The 17,443-nt window shown below is 42.0% G+C and overlaps 1 protein-coding gene across 3 annotated transcripts in view; it reads right to left on the reverse strand.

The window, feature by feature from the left end:
* LOC117270314 (bromo adjacent homology domain-containing 1 protein) overlaps nucleotides 1–17,443 on the reverse strand; it is a 64,346-nt gene that overhangs the window by 11,805 nt on the left and 35,098 nt on the right. For all 3 annotated transcript variants that reach the window (XM_078173665.1, XM_033647838.2, XM_078173664.1), the window contains exon 2: nucleotides 1,879–3,660. In XM_078173665.1, coding sequence (XP_078029791.1) covers nucleotides 1,879–3,640 — 1,762 coding nt within the window. In that variant the 5' untranslated portion in view covers nucleotides 3,641–3,660. The remainder of the gene's footprint in view (nucleotides 1–1,878; nucleotides 3,661–17,443) is intronic.

Genomic DNA, 17,443 nt, shown 5'->3' on the forward strand with positions numbered 1-17,443 from the left:
TTATTGACTTATTCATACTTCAAAAACAGCATCAATAAGTGATTAACATAGGGGGGATCAAAATAAATAAAATAAAAATCAACCAGCCACCCTCCTCCCCTGACAAGTAAAGAACAGTCCCTAAAGTGCGGTGAGGTTTGTGGACCATTACCTGCCACAAAGAGAGAAATGTGAACGGCTCGTTTCTCCTCTGACACATCACATACCTGTGTTAGGCTGGCTCGGCTGTCCAGGTACTTTTGGGCAGTCATGACACCAAGAAGAGGAAATTATTGGACCTGGAGTCGGACTTCTCTGTTGCCGGTAAGCCTTATCTTGCACCGCGGAGCACTATGGCCGCCATATTTGACAGGAATACATTCCTGTCTGTGTCTGTGACCCCCGTTCAACCCGCAACTGGCAGGATTCGCCTTTCGTTTCTGCTGCTGGTTGTACTCATACAGCGTGCTGAATGATTTATTTTGGTCGCACAAAACTATTTTTAGTCGCAAATGCGAGTGCGGTGACGGACAGAGTAAAATATCGCCACACTGCCGACATTTTACTCGGTCCATCACTACACGCTGTTTGATTGCGTTATCAAAACACACCGCTATTATTCGGCCTTGCTTTTCACTTATTCCACCAAAAACCGAGTGTGTGTTTTTTTGCAATATTCAGCCGAATATATTTGGTTACCGAATATTTGGTGCATGCCTACATTTTGACAAAAAGAAATCAAAAGATGGATAAAATTATTTGTGGCAAATAAGACCTCACAAATTCACATTTAGGACTACTTAAAGACGTTTACAACATATTTATAAAACTGAGTTTTAGACATTGTAAGACTTTTTTTAGGACCTGTAGACGCCCTGTTACAAATAAAATATTGAACTAATAAGCAACAAGATGCACGTTTGATCAGTTCAGTACACTCAGGTGTTTTGTCACTACAGCCTTATTTGGTCTTTTATGACCAAGCAAACTTTAGGTAGAAGTTGCTGCTGTTAAAACTGTCGGAGACTTTTAGAAAAATTCTCGTCATATTTGCCGAAAGTGTCACTGTAATGAGACAAATAATCTGGGAAGAGAAATCATATTCCTCTTCCTACTCTGTTGCCTTGTGGTGCCTCTACAGCATCCATGGCTTCCTCTTGGATGCGTGCTGCTTACGGTTTGGCACCTGATCGCTACCTTTTTATAAAGTCCTAACCTCACCTGCACGCTGTTTTTGGCTGGGCTACATACTCAGGAACGTCCCAAGCACAGTAAAGTAAAGATAATTACACCGACACACACTTCTAGTGGGTCATACATGATGATTGAGAGATTACTAGTCTATACATTTTTAACCCTACATAGTATACCTTTAAGCCAAAAATGAGCACTGCACGGTTCCACTGTAAATCAGCTTAAAAACAACCTGCTTCCTTATCTCCATTATCACTCCACCTATATATAAACACAACTGTTCCAGAAAATATCACATATGAACCCAGAGCTTCTTATCAAGGAACATCTAAGTCAGAGCTGCCTCAAGGTGTGGACACTTTCAAAGATAAAAACAAAAGAAATGTTCATATTTGTAGGGCCACACAGCTGGCCTGAGGCAGACGTTTAACAACAAAGGACTCTTTAGTTCTGGAAGAAATACCTCGATAACACTGAGATGTGCTTCTTTCAATAATAAGAGCTACACAAGGGTGATGATGAGGGAAACAAGGAAGTGTCAACCTGCTCCAGATCTTATTGAAACACTCAATGTTTAGACAGTTTCAGTGATAGTTGGTTAACGTATTGACTCTTATCCTCATTAACTGCCTTCCTTCAGTACCCATCTACATTTTGAATCAGCTGAAATACTTCAGTGATAAACTATCGTCGTCCTCCACTCACCTGTTTTGATGCTGTGTGTGCATCCAGTGCATCCTGTGCTGTAAGAACAACCCCTGCTGGTGACAGGAGGCATCGCTCTATAGGTGTAGCCACCGATCCCGCAGGCGTCACCGTAACAGGGTGAAGCCACCGAGTTGCAGTAGGCGGGGTGGGCCAGCCCTGAGCTGTGAGACACCCGCGGATCCAGCAGCTTGGAGCCAGTCATCCGATTAGGGCATAAACTGGGGGCTGCAAAGTTCAGAGGCCGCGAGGCCAGGCCTGCTGACGTTGTTCCAGTGTGTGTTGGGTGGGCGATGTGAACGTAGTAGCTGGAGAAGCAGTGGTCGGCGGTGCAGAGGCAAGGGTGGGGGCCGAGGGTCAGGGCTGTGTGCGGGTGGGAATGCGTCAGGGAGGGTGAGGTTACGAGGCACTCGCGCTTCACAGGGGTCATGGCTGAGTTGAGTGGCTGATCGTCTGATTCTGCGTAGGGCTGCTGGCCCAGGAAGAAGGCCAAGCGGTGGCAGTATTCCACTGAGCCCTCTGGGGGACAGCAGTAGTATGGGCTCAGTTCGGTCTCCAGCTGCTCCTCCTTCACTTGCTTTAGTGGGTATGCTAGCATGCTGCGCGACTGGTAGCCTGGTTTGGTCAGTCGATGGGTGCAGCTGCCGGTCTCCCACTCCACTTTGGCCTCAAAGTCCGCCTTCTTTCTGCAGGCTGTGCAGCCACTGTGCAGGGGAGGGGTCTTTTTCTTCTGCTTCTGTGAGTGCCCCTTGTCTCTGAGTTTGACTCTGGAGTGCTGTTTTGGGGTTGAGGCAGGAGCCTTGCAGTCTGACGTGACAGTAGCTGTGGGTGCAGCTTTTACTCTCTGCTTACTGGTCGCAGAGGAGCTGGTTAATTTCAGCAGGGCTGCAGCGTTGAGTCCAGCCAGTCTTCTGGGGGCGGGGGCGTCCAGACTCTCATGACTCATACCCCCGCTCTCTGCTCGGCTGGCTTTGGCCTTCTTGACCTGCTTAGAGCTTTGGCACAGTTCAAGTTTGTGAGACATGGAGGCTCTGGTGATGTTTCCTCGTGAAGCCTTTAGACCTCCAGGGATGCCACTCCTGGTTGGATTTGTATCCAGAGATATCCCTCCATTCGTGGGCTCTTCCTGTCTCCTGGCCTGTTTAGCTGCCGCCTGAGGGTCAGTAGCTCTTTCAAGCAGCAGAGTGTTCACCGCCTCGGCATTGAGAGAGGCCAGTCTGCGCTTGCGAGGTTGTGGGACATGAATACACTCGCCACGACTTGGGCTGTTTGACTTTGATTTGGTTTTTGGTAACGACTTCACCTCTTTTCTTTCACTGCTTTTCCCTTTTCTGGGTTTGGGTTTGAGAGTTAAATGTCTGCGTGCGTCCTTTCGTACCCTTTCTTCAGACCTTTCTTGATCACGGATGCTTTCCTCCAAACGGGTGAGCAGGACGTGACAGCTGAGCCCCTCCCCATCTGAACCTCCAGCCCTCCCGCGCAAAGGATACAACTTCCTGTCCCGTTTCTTGTCACGCCTCCGGTCGAGTTTTCTGTGCTGATCTGATTTTTCCGTCCTCCCTCTTTTGTCTTTCACCCTCTTGGCCATGTCTTTCCTTTGTTTGATGATCTCACTTATCTTCTTTGTCCTCCCGAATCGCAGTGAGCGCTCAGGCCAGGCGTCGCCCATAGTGCCACCATGTGGCCAAAGAGGGGCGTTGTCCCACCACTCAGCACTACTGTCGCTCTGCCTCAGGGAACCCTTCTGCCTTGCGTGAGTCATCACATGCTTCTCCACAGGGCCTGGAGACAAGAGACGGACAAGTGGTCAAAACATATCTTTGGTTATAATCGACAGAACAACAACCAGTGATCTAAAGACCTTTTTATTGCTGTGTTGTTGCTAGGGCAACAGCTTTGGTCCCTATTTATTCCTGTCAGCTACTGCATTAACAAACACTGCAAGAGGAAATACAAAGGGACCCATTTAGAGTCTTTATGTTGTCAAGTTAGAAAAGGTCTATAGAGCAGTTCAAGTTACTTACAAACGAAGCTTTTAAATGGATCCATAGAAAACTGCTTCAGCTGTAAACCTGCTGAACATCTTGTAACATTTTTTAAGCTTCAGTGTCTGATAACACACAGAAGATGTTAAAGGGATAGTTCAGATTTTTTTAAGTGGGTTTGTATGAGGTACTTATCCATATTCAGTGTATTACGTGCAGTGAATGGTGGTTGTCACATTCCCAGTTTGACGAAGCAGGCTGGAGTACAGAAACTAAACAGTGTACTGTTGTGGACAGGAGCAGCTAAAATAATCAATATCAGTTTAAATGTACGCAATATTCAGAATATATTCACTGCGTTACCTTGCTGTCAGACAGCCCTTTACATTAGGGAACTGAAGCTGTTATCTCTGCTCTCTTTAAAGCCAGACTCCATTGACAAAAACAGTAATTTTAACTTGCAGAACACAGGAGCTGCTGATCTACAGCTGCTTCGATCAGTTACTATGTTTGCATTATTATGTGACTTTGGTGAATCTGAACCAACTCTTCTGAACACCGAGGTCACACAATAACAAAACCAACTAGTGTGGCAGCAGTTGACCAGCAGCTCCCGTGTAATAATAGGTCAAATTAAAGCTGCAAGCAGCGATGAACGGGCCCTCGCAGTCCACGCGCATCGGGGCATGCTGCCGTCGGGGGTCGTGCACCTAGATGTCTTGTCAGCTGTAATAAATTAAAAAATAAACATTATCTCTTACTTACATTTCCAGTATACAGGTAGGCACCCAACGTATGTATTTTTCCAAAAAGTAGAAGCTGAATACATGCCCAATAGTTCAAGGTCTTCTGACTCTTTGAAAGTTGACATGGTGTCTCTAGCTCAAAGTATGAGGGACAAGAAGCGGTTGAAAGTTGATGAGTTTTGAAGAGGATTTGAAGATTTTCCAATTTACTTCCATTCACACTAATTAGACTGCCACCAGAGTGCCACCTATTGGCCGATTTGCACTGAATTTTGCACAATCCCTCATCGGGCCATGGAACACAATTAGCAAAAGTGTTGTGGTAATCGGACTGTATTTGGTCAAGATATGAAAGACTGTCTGTTTTGAAAACAATGTGCAGGAATTTGTTGATTTATATTTTGGGCGTTTTTTAGACGATCAAAATTCTTTTAATAACTTTTTTGTCAGGAGGGTCCACAGATGCTACATGCAAAGTTTGGTGCAAAACGGTCAAATCGCCTAGGAGGAGTTCGAAAAAGTACGTTTTTCATTTGTCGCGATTTAGCGAATGGAAAGTTACCGCGCAAGTGGGCGTGGCTTACACCACACAATTGAGCTGAATTCTGAGAACACGTAAATAGAATGTTTAACAATGTGCGACATATTATGTGGGAGTTATTAGCCAAAAACGCTTTTGCATTGAAAATAGCGCCACCTGCTGGTCATTTTTGGTGTATGAGTTACAGGGGCCAGTCTATACCACCCCTATCAATTTCATTTCCATGAGTGTTATGGTGTTGGCACAGTGCCAAATATTAAATTAGACGGCCACCAGAGCGGCACCTAGTGGCGGATCGGTAAGTCCTTCGTCAGATATCCTCAGGAGGGCATTGACAATAATTTCGTTTTAATCTGCCCAACCAATGTTGAGATATAAAATACTTCAATTTAAAGAGCGCCACCTTGTGGTCATCACCCGAAACTTTGCACAGAGCCTCAGGGTCTCATGGGGAAGTAGTAAACTGAGTTTCATGTCATTCGGACCCACCAATGTGGAGCTATGCAACACTTCCTGTTTAGAACTAAATCTGCAGGAAGTTGTTATTTAATAACTTGAGTATTCTTTGGAATATCAAAATTCTTTTAATAACTTTTTGTCAGAAGAGTCCACAGATGCTGTGTGCAAAGTTTCGTGCAAATCGGTGAAACTGCCTAGGAGGAGTTGGAAAAAGTAGGTTTGCGACATTTTGCGAATTTGCGAAAAAAAAAAAAAACGGTAGGCGGAAATGTGGCCTATATCTATACCACGAGAATCAGCACAATTCACTGAATGCGTGGATATAAGGTTTTTGAATGTGCGACAAAGTGTATGGGAGTTATGAGCCAAAACGCACTTTCCTTAATAATAGCGCCACCTAGTGGTGGAAATTCAGGACGACAATAGATTATAAAATTTTTCACCAGGTGTGACTTATATTGCAAGTTTGGTGAGTTATATATATATATATATAAATAATTGGGAGAAAAACAATAGGGACCTCGCAGGTCTCCTGCTCGGGAACTAATTACTGTTTTTGTCAACGGACTCTGGTGACTTCGTCAATATCAATATAGTGTACACTTAAACTGATTTGCTGGACCATTTTTTTAGGTGGCTAAAATACGTTTAACCGCTGCCCCCGTCTACAGCAGTACATTGCTTAGTTTCTGTACTCCTGCCTGCTTCTCCAAGCTGGGAGTGGGCCGATCGCCATCTACTATAGGTGATACATTTTACACAGAGATCACACTATAGGTTCACTACAATTCCCTTCTTTATGTCTCCTTTGCATTTTTACACAGAACCAAGCAACAGCAGCATCATTCTGCTCCAGTGTGTAGTTTTAGACAGCATGTTGGCATTGCAGAAGCAATAGAGGCATGACGGATGTGACCTGTAACACAACAGCTTCAGCCTCTTGTATGACATGTAGCATAAGCTTAGGCAGCGCTTTACAAACAGTAACAATGGCATAACATGGCAATAAAAATAATCTACCATCCCTGTTATATGATGGCTGATTTCGTTCGTTGCTTAGCGATTTAAGAGTCCCGGACCTCATCGCCTCCCAAAGTTGCACACATTTTCGGCCACTGTTCTTCCTCATTGTTGTTAGCTGCTAACTGCTATCAGCAGCTCCTTTTTAAATCTCCCAGTGGTGGGTCGCACACATAAAATGTCATCAAAATGTTACGCCCCTCCTTTCTGTGGTCTTGTCCTGCTAGGTGTCCCTTTTACACAGACGATTCTGTTACTAAAGGGGATTTATACTTATGCAGCAGACCCTACACCCTAGCCTACTCATATGGCCTACGCCGCTGTGAGCATTTATACTTGAACAGTGGGGTGTCAGTAGCTATGTTTCCATCCAAAAGAGATTCGAATCATTGGGAAATGTGCATTAAAAAAAATACAAATCCTGTGCGTTTACATTAAATGTACGGACTTTGGTGAAAACTACGAACTCACGCGAGTTTTCCACAGAACCGGAAACAAAACAAGTCTCGCATTCTTCTTCTTCTACGTTTTCTGACAGTTGGCAACCATCTTGTAAATGCATTACCGCCTTCCCGACCCGGAGTGTGGATATCACCATGGAGAGAGGTGCGCTACGGCAGACTTAATTTGAACATAAATCCCCGTTTTGCAAATCAACATTTTTACAAATCAACCAAAACCCAGCTAAAGCGAGCGTATTTTAGTTTGTGCGAATCAGGGGATTTTAATTCGAATTTTGGCATTTCCATCATATTTTTCCGATGCGATACTTCTAGATGCGCATCTAAACAGGCTGATGGAAACATGGCTAGTGTCAAGTTTAGTTGATTCAAAACACACATTAAACATGGCTTAATATCGACAATTTCAAACACAAGTACACAAATCAGCTTCACTATAACTCGCAGCATTCACAGACAAACACAAGCCAATGGCATTTTACATTGTATAAATTAGCCTAGTGGCTAACGGACTTTTCCTCTACTCATATGAAGCCAGGGACAACAGCAACATGTAACAAAGGTAACGTTACAAAATTCAGCTCCATTACAACTCACAAGGTTCACTGACAAAACAACTGTCTTATACTAAACATGTTTTCCAAACAAATACAACATGCTAACATTATTAGCACAAGCCTATGGCATTTTACATTGTATAAATTAGCCTAGCGATGAGCAGAGATTTCCTCTGCTCATATGAAGCCAGGATAAATCACACACAAAACTTAAAATGCTATTTTAGTGGAGGCTTTACTGTCTTCACAATTTATTGTTTCTTATCTGTGAAATAAAAGTAAATAAAAGCTTCGTTTCCACTGAGGGAAATGGTTTCAGCTTACAGAAACAGACAGGAGGTCTGCGTCGCTGCAACGTGTAGTTACATTTCTGGGGAGGTGCACATTAAGCTACGGCGTAGGTACAGCATTGATTCGACGCAGAAGTATAAATTTTGCCCAACTCTAATGCTGGCGTAAAGGTGAGACAACTCTAACCCCCCTTTCCACAACTGTGCCTTTTAAAAAGAACGTCAAGGTGGAATAAAGGCGTGACATTCCCGCTTTGAACAGGCAGTGTAAAGGAGTGATTGATTACAGATAAGTACGTCATACAACCTCCTTTAAAAAGATCAGAACTATTCCTTTAAGACACCACAGTTTTGGCCATTTCAGAAGAGGATCGATGTTCAGGGCAAACACTCTGGGAGTGGTAAAAGGTGCATTATGGACCAAGAAGGGACCTTTAACATTACTTCAAACATTTTTTACTGTCATGACTTTAAACTAGATAAATCTAGAGGAGCTTTTGTGCTGTGGAAAGTAATGAGGCACAAAGAAAATGAAGGCAAATGAGAGCCAACGAAACATGAGCATAACAAAGATATCGACTGCCTTACATAAGCCTTCAGTCTGGATATAAACACAACAACAGCATCTGATTCAATAAATAAAGAAGTTTAATGATGGGTAAATTCAGCTGAATGGTTCTTGTGATCAAACTGAATTGATTTAATCATATGGTGAGCTCTCAGCTACTGTACGCCTGTTTGTGATCCTCTCATTATAACGGGGGGGGGGTTGTGTGTGTTTTATGTAGCATAGAAGAAACTGATGCACTCTGTCATTCGCTCTCTGCCTTATCACCTGGTGTGCACACAGCATGCAAATAACAGCTTGTTAAAGGCAATTGTCTAGTCTGAAATGTTTAGTCTGAGTGGAAAATGTCAAAAGGGCCTCGCTACAATATTAATGAAAATAAGACAAATAAACAAGGCAGCAAAATGCCTAAACCAAGCAATACGTCTGTTCTGCCTGTCTGAAATCAAGGTCTGAATGTTCATGTTACACAGAGGAAGGGAATCGGATGCACACATGTATGACATCACATACTGAGAATATTCCCTGAGCTCATTTAGCAATTAAACTCAATTAGCAACAAACAATTATCTTGGGACTATTAGTTGGAAAAAAAAAAAAAAAACAACTCTGGGAGCTCATTGTGAAATTGAAACTTACGCAACCAGTGAATGACTCCCCTTTACAGGCATGCCCACTTTATATTAGTCCCATGCAGTTCTGGGCAAAAACCATGCAACCATGTTTTTAGCATGCAGTATAGATGTGTTATTTTCGCTTATTGTATCTGAATATTTCGCCATACTGGGGTCGGAATTGCATAATTTGGGTCTGACTGTAAAGCTGAGACTCTTGTGGATTCAATGAGCCCAATTTTATTCTCGTGTGATGATGTAAGCCCCCGTTGCATCCATTTCATTGTAGCGACACATTTTCTTAAACAGACATCGCTGTAAAAATGACCTATAGTGACCTCTAAGATAATCACAGCCTCATGAAACTTTACGAACATGAACTAGGGCATTCAAAGGATGGATGGCTTTCATAGGTACACTGACAATATGGGGGTGTCTCAGCAGTTTCGAGAAGAGAGCTGTTTGCCTTCCAACCATCAAAAAATGCAGTTCTAGCAGAAATTTATACCAAATCGCAACATGGATTTCTTTATGGCTAGATAGATAGATATAGATTTATTACTTTATACAGCAGCTACATTCGCAATCAGACACAAACAGGACACAGTTAAACAGACAGCAAACAACAAACTAAGCACAAAAGCTAAAATAGATTACTAAAAGAACCCAAATCGTTTGTTTGTAATGTGCAATGTAGCTTATCTAAAAACTAGGGCTGCCCCGATAGTCAACCAAATGTTAGTTGACCAGAAAGGTCATTAGTCTGCAAGATTTCATTGCTCAAGTTGCACCTTGTCAAAATAAATCCAAACCTATATGACTGGAACATGTGTGACTTTACTTTGAAAGGAGAGACACAGGAAGTGTCCACGCTCAGCAGTCAGACAGGAGTCAGGTTAATTTCCAGGGCTGGTACCTGCGGTTATTCCACAGACTAGTTAATAACATGTCAGGCAGGAAATCCAAAGTGTGGGATCATTTTGAGAAGGTGAAGGACGAACCCAAGGTGATATGTAAACTCATCTTCATTGGTCGACTACAAACATGACGTATCATCTGAAACATGGAAGTAGCTACATGCCCATTAGCCCACAGCGTAATTAACAGGCGGCCCGCTCAGTGTGTGACGTGCACTTGGAGATAAAATATAGGCCTATATTAATGAAGGGTCATTAGTACGGTTTTGTATTTCTCTGTAATGTAGCACAGTGTTAACAATGTTACTGATACTATTCTTTCTCACACCTTCAACTCAAACCACCAAAATATATCATTTCATCATTACATTCATATCAGAAACATGCAGGCGACTAGTCGACTAATGGCCCTAAATGACGACTAGGAAAATTCTTAGTCAGGGGCAGCCCTACTTCAAACAATATAAAATGTATATTAATCGTGTTCTTCAAGGTCTTTGTGTCGCAGTGTGGCATTTTGAGGGATATCTGCCATTTTTCTTCAATTCAAAAGTGGGAAAAAATGCTTAAATTTAACACAAAATCTGAGTAACAAATGGTATCAACCGAAAAATTACTCCAACAACTTATGAGACACAATTGACCTATGGCTAAGCATCGCCCTCAAACGCGATGAGCCAATCACAGTGCGTATAGCCATTCCCATACACTGGGACATTCTCTGCCTGGACGTCCATTAAAATGCATTACACAAAGTCAGTTTTGTTCGGTTTTATGAGCTTTTTCTGAGATTTGAAGTTTAAAAATGGTTAAAAATGTGCATGGGGTACATGCAACTCTGACACAAGGTATCCTGAGAGGCTGGGCGACCAGGTGTATTTTTTACACTTTAAACCACATCTCAACCGACAAAAGTGTCTCCTTTGGATAAAGTTGTGTGGTAACGTTAGACCACAACATCAACTCAACGTGAATAAGATTAACAATGATGTCTACATCTGTTCTAAGGTAAGTCAACATTGTGTTTGAGGCAACATATTGTCACTTTGCTGGAAAGAAATATAAAGTTATCTTTAACATCTCTAGCTAACGTTAGCTAAAGTTAGCCTAACGTTAGCTCCTAGCTGCGTTGTTCATCATGTCACCTTGTTTGCTGGGAGTTCATTAGCCTATTTTGTTCTAGTTTTGTACTTTGGTGATCGTACATCATTGTTAGCTGTTGTCCAAAGGGCTCTAGTTAAGCTAACGTTAACTTCTGGAGCTTAGCTTCATTAACTTATCTGTAATGGCAGAGATAACAAAGGTTGGCAAACGTTATGCTGAATGATTCAGTGTAAATACTGTAGCACCAAACTAACGGAGAGACACTCTTGGTAAAGATGGTAAAAAGGCCGTTATCCTTTTCTCATATTCTGAGCCAAAAACCTTAACTTCAGTGGCACTTTAACTTGCTGTCTTTGATGGTGACGGCAACCAGATGCGGTTCACAAGCGTACACTGTGACCTGTAAATTTTGGCTTGTAATTTAAGCTTTTCATCGACCTTCTCAACAATAAAATGATGAATATATCCCTCCAATGCGTAGTTTAGGCCCTTTTGGTTACTTCTCAATGACATCTGATCGTTATGTCTCCAAAAATCATCAATTGCCTCCTGTGAAATGCCGTGTACTGTGACACCTGCCATAGCGCTGCTCACTGAATGTTGATAGTTTGTCCGAGTGAGTGGAGGGGGGCGTGGCTTAGCCATAGGTCAATTAAAGGGAAACCTTAAACCCTAAATGTGCAAATAAACTTAAACTTAAAGAAGGGACTTTGTGGTGGCCCTGTATACTTCCATCACAATGTTCTGAGCCCCTGTACACTCTAAGCTTTCAAAGTTCGAGTAGGCTCCAAACACAATGTCACAGTGTGTATTACATATTTATGACTGAAAAACTCGACACACAGTGCTCCCAGCTTTTAGATGATGTATACCAAGTCCATGTGTCATATACTGCTGATCTGCTAAAGATCCCTTGTCCCCTCTAAACTGGTCTATTTTAGGGAGGGGTGGAGCAGAGGAGGTTAAATAATGTCCATATACAGACCATAACTTAACTTATGTGTTTAGGGAAATGTTAACACAGTGTACTTTTATACTGGAGCTCGGGTCATAAAGATTTACTGCCTCCCTAATAAGATGAGTAAACTTCTAACGATGTGCATTTACAAACCGCGCACACACACACACACATACACACACACACACACAATACTGTCTGCAGCCAAGTGAAAACTCTCTGCAGCAAATACAATTACACATTTTCCACCATTCAACTTTATTCTGTAAACTGAATGGAGTTTTTTTTTCTCCAATTCACAAGAGCTTCTTCTCCCACCCCATTATGACCCATAATTAGCTAAAATCAGTTAATGAAATTCTCCCTTAAAGAGGAACTACACACCAAATTATTTTTATTTTCACTGAGCATGTAATTGCCAAGATTCTTATTAGCATATGATGGTAGTGCTGGTGATTTTTTCCGACAAAATTGTGTGTTAAAAACCTTAAAATTAGCACACAGCCTTATCACAATAAGCTTTTTAATTCTGCACGGAGCTGCACTTTAAGAATAACAGGCTTCTGTTGAGACTAGCTCGGCTGTGTGAGGCTCTGGTGCTTGATGCAGATTCCTGTGTCGTGTGAACTCATTGAAGAATGGAGATTTTGGCGCGACTGACGACTCATAAACAGTTGAAGATTTTTCAAACATGTTTGATTTTGTCTGACTGTGCTTGTGCAGCATGAAGGCGGTCCAAGAGTGAGAGTGAGCTTGGACGTAGAAAACACAAGTGTAGCTCCAGGGTTAAAACAACTACCTGAACTCACACTTCTTTTAAGTGTTTCAAAGGAATTAACAGCATTTAATATGATTAATTATTATCCACCACATCAGAAAACACGCTGATTTAAATGTAACAAAAAGTTTTTGTGAGAATGTTAATGAATGACAACCCTGTAATGTTTGATCCTTCATCTCTGTGTGTCCCTCCGTCTTTGCCCTGTCATATGATGACTAACTCTAGGCTGTGCTGCTCAGACAAGATGTAATCCGTTTTGCAGTGTGACCTTGCCCGCTGAGACTGAAATTCAACACCAAGAATGGCAAGACTTCAATCCTAAAGTTCAGAGGTGTTTCACTTCATACTGTTCAAAAACTATTCAAATTCTGACACATGAATGATTTAAAGGAACAGTGTGTAAGATACAGGGGATTCAGTGGTATGTAGCAGTGAGGATTGCAGATTGCAACTAGCTGAAACTTCTCCTTGTTAGAATTCCTTCAGTGTTCATTGTTTAGGAGGTTTTTATCGGGAGCAGAATTATCCACAAAGGTCTCCTCCTCTCTCAAACAAACTGACCTGGTGATTTAGAGTGCTTCCAGACCTAGAGTTGTCTCCTTTGGTCTGAATCAGGGACTCATGTTGTCCCAAAGTTGTATAATTGCCTAGAGTTGGTTCATGTTCTCACGGCAGCATTTACAAGAGGACCAGATCAAATGCCTTGTGTGAGAAAGCTGCTCTTGATTGGTCAGAATTTCCATGTGGGAAAAATCCAGGAAGTAAAGCAAACGTTGAAGAAGAGTACACTTGCAAGATAAATGTGACACTTTCTAATGTCACAATGGAGGGACAACTACGCAGGTTGATTTTAGCGCTGCTCATCGTGGACTATATTGCTGTCATTGTTCATTTTAGTCAAACCATACAGTTTGAAAACGAGGCGCGGCTCCAACTAGAAAACAATGTTTTGATGCATTGGATGTGCTGAATGTGCATATTAAGGCAGTACAGGAGGAGGTGCACATTAATAATCCTCCAGGACTGTAACATGCTCATGTTTAACCCAAACAATGTGTCATGTGACTGCAGTTGCTTCACATCCAGGTCAGAACACCTTCTCACCACAAACCAACCGCACCAGAGTTCCTTTGTAACCGGACTGAGACCACCTCTTCAAGAAGGTCTCGGTCCAGTTGTTTTGGTGCACACATGAGTGTGATAGCTGTGTTCACACCTGCCCAAATGAACCACACTTAGGGAGCACACAAACTTGAGTTCGATTGAACCGAACCTTTAACCTGTTTTGTTTGATTTAAACAAACTCAGATCAGTTTGTGTGGTTAGTACTGTTCATTTGGGCAGGTGTGAAAGCTGTCAATCGCATCCTCTTCCAAAAAGACTCTGGTGCAGTTTGTTTGTGGTGTGAAAGAAAACGAAGCAACCACAAGAATTTATGGTGGCAGATATTTCATAGACTAATAATAAACCCATCAGCCGATCACGAAATATGTCCAGGATCTCATAACTCATCCTGATAAAGGCCATGTATAGCCCGTAACCTACTTCTGCTAATGCATACATGTAACCATGGTAACACATACACACCTCAGTAAGGATATTTCTTCTGATTAAAAGGCTGTTAGAACATCCGTGAATGTATCGGACTCCCTGTACTCTGTCGGTTCATTAAGTGCATTAAAAAGTGTGTAACAGTGATCCCACAGTATTAATCCCTGAATCATTACTGTACAGGACGCCTTCTCTTTATCTTGACTCTGTTTTAGTCATAATTCATAACATGCCATTGATTTGTAGTCTAATAATAGCTGACTAATAATGCTTACAATCAGGAATTTCTTTGTGAGCTCTTTGTGAAACCAAAGAACATAAATATACACATCAGAAGCATTAAAGAGCCGAATAAACGTCTGTCAGTCATCAGAGTTAGATTTCCCCACGTGGATCCTAATGATGCAGGATGACAAACACCAAAACTGTCCAATCAATGAGTTACCTGTCAGTCAGTAGAACTTCATGTTCGTTTGTAAAAAGTCAGTGTGAACAGGAATCGATTCAAAACTAAAATACATCAATGTATCTTTTTTTCTGGGGTTGCCCCCTAAAAGACGACCAAGAGTGAGTCTACACGAAAGATTTCATTGGTCGCTTAGTCGAAGAAAAAAACAATACAAAACTAACGTGAAACTCTATCAGGAGTTACGCCTTGTCGAAATAAATCCAAACCTATATGACTGGAACATGTGGGAATTTAATTTGAAAGGACAGACACAGGAAGTGTCCTCATCAGGTTAATTTCCAGGGCTGGTACCTGCGGTTATTCCACAGGCTAGTTAATAACATGTCGGGCAGGAAATCCAAAGTGTGGGATCATTTTGAGAAGGTGAAGGACGAACCCAAGGTGATATGTAAACTCATCTTCATTGGTCGACTACAAACATGACGTATCATCTGAAACATGGAAGTAGCTACATGCCCATTAGCCCACAGCGTCATTAACAGGCGGCTCGCTCAGTGTGTGACGTGCACTTGGAGATAAAATATAGGCCTATATTAATGAAGGGTCATTAGTACGGTTTTGTATTTCTCTGTAATGTAGCACAGTGTTAACAATGTTACTGATACTATTCTTTCTCACACCTTCAACTCAAACCACCAAAATATATCATTTCATCATTACATTCATATCAGAAACATGTGGGCAACTAGTCCACTAATGGACCTAAATGACGACTACTGGACTAGGAAAATTCTTAGTCGGGGGCAGCCCTAGTTTCTTCCCTCTGGTTTGGACCAAATAAACTGAACTGTGAAAGCACCCTTAAACCAGTAACAAAAAAACAACAGAATAAAGCAATTTCACGTTTCAAATTACTGTTTCTCCAATGCTGCTAATGTGTGCTCAACTATTTTCACTCAGACGTTCAAGAGATTTTTACTGGGAGCCACAGTATTGGCAGAGATCTCTGTTCCTCTCCAAACAAACGGACCTGTTGATTTAAACCAGTAAAAGCACCCAATAAAGCAGTTTCATGATGAAAAATCTGTTTTTCTGCAGCTTTCGTCTCAGAGGGGCTTAAACAGCTCAATCTAAGATAACAAAAACACAATGATTCATATCGTCAAGAGATGATGAACTAAAGAAAACAGACTTTTTATATTATATTCCATTTCTGCCAACATATACCCCTTAATCCTTCACACTGAACCTTTACATTCCCCCAATAATCAATATTTGTATGTCGATCTAGAGCCACACTCGCATCTCAACAATAACCCTAACACTGAGCTTTTATCTGGATTTTTCTGTTTAAACCACAAAGATAATTTTCCAGCAGCAGCAGCTGTGGGTCACTGCTGAGAAGTGTAGGTGGGGAAACACTGGAGAGAATAACCTGTGAGATATTATCTCATGTGGCAGCGCTCTCCAGCCGAATGGCAATTTGGCTCTTTAAACACAGTTAGGCCCGCTGATCTTCAGGAAGTAATCTCACATTTACGGGAAGATCAATGACCCTCTCTAATTGGTTAGAAAGCAGAGCATCAAACACGGGGCAACAGGATACTTTTTTTATGATAAGACCTGCAAGATCTCCCAAAGAGTCTGGAGAGGATGTGTGTAAAACAGCAGCTCTGTAAGTCAACCATATCAGGACAAACTGACCGAGGAAATTCAATAATTATCTACAGACTCTATTAATCTTTTTGCACACTGGGAAACTGCAGGCATAGTTAAAGCAACCATCGAAACAAACTACAAATGTTTCATGCACTAACCTCCAAATTCAACTATAAGCATACCGCTAGATAGTTAATTAAAAAATAAATAATATCCAACACAGCAGCAAACAAAGCACCTGACAATGACACAGTCATGCTGGCCTTATACTAAAAAACTTTTGAAGCAATTTCACCGTTCCAAACAAATTTTCAATGTCCGAATAAAATCAAAAAACTTTTTCTAGAGTTTTGACGCGATTCTGTGACTCAGCCTGAGCTGTCTTAAAGGGATAGTGCACCCAAAAATGAAAATTCAGCCATTGTCTACTCACCCATATGCCGAGGGAGGTTCTGGTGAAGTTTCAGACTCCTCACAACACAACACAGAGATCCAAGGGGAGAGGGGGTAGCAACACAACTGCACCTTATGGCTGACGGCGACCCAGATTCAAACGTCCAAAAACGCATAATTGAAACCACAAAATATCTCCATACTTTTTATGTCGGGGCTTCAGAACACTTGGATCACTACGGACGAGCAGTATGGAGATATTTTGTGGTTTCAATTCTGTGTTCTTGGACGTTTGAATCTGGGACGCCATCAGCCATTAGGTGGACTTGTGCTGCTACCTCCTCTCCCCTTGGATCTCCGCAAGTTATGTGAGGACTCTAAAACTTCACCTGAGCCTCCCTCGGCATATGGGTGAGTAGATAATGGCTGAATTTTCATTTTTGGGTGCACTATCCCTTTAAGTCAGTCTTTTTATCACCTTGATGTTCCAATAAATAGGGCTGGGCGATATGGACAAAAATTCATACCTTGGCATTTACAGGCTAAATGGCG

This window comes from Epinephelus lanceolatus, chromosome 13 (genome assembly GCF_041903045.1).
Source record: "Epinephelus lanceolatus isolate andai-2023 chromosome 13, ASM4190304v1, whole genome shotgun sequence".
NCBI classification, from domain to species: Eukaryota; Metazoa; Chordata; class Actinopteri; order Perciformes; family Serranidae; genus Epinephelus; species Epinephelus lanceolatus.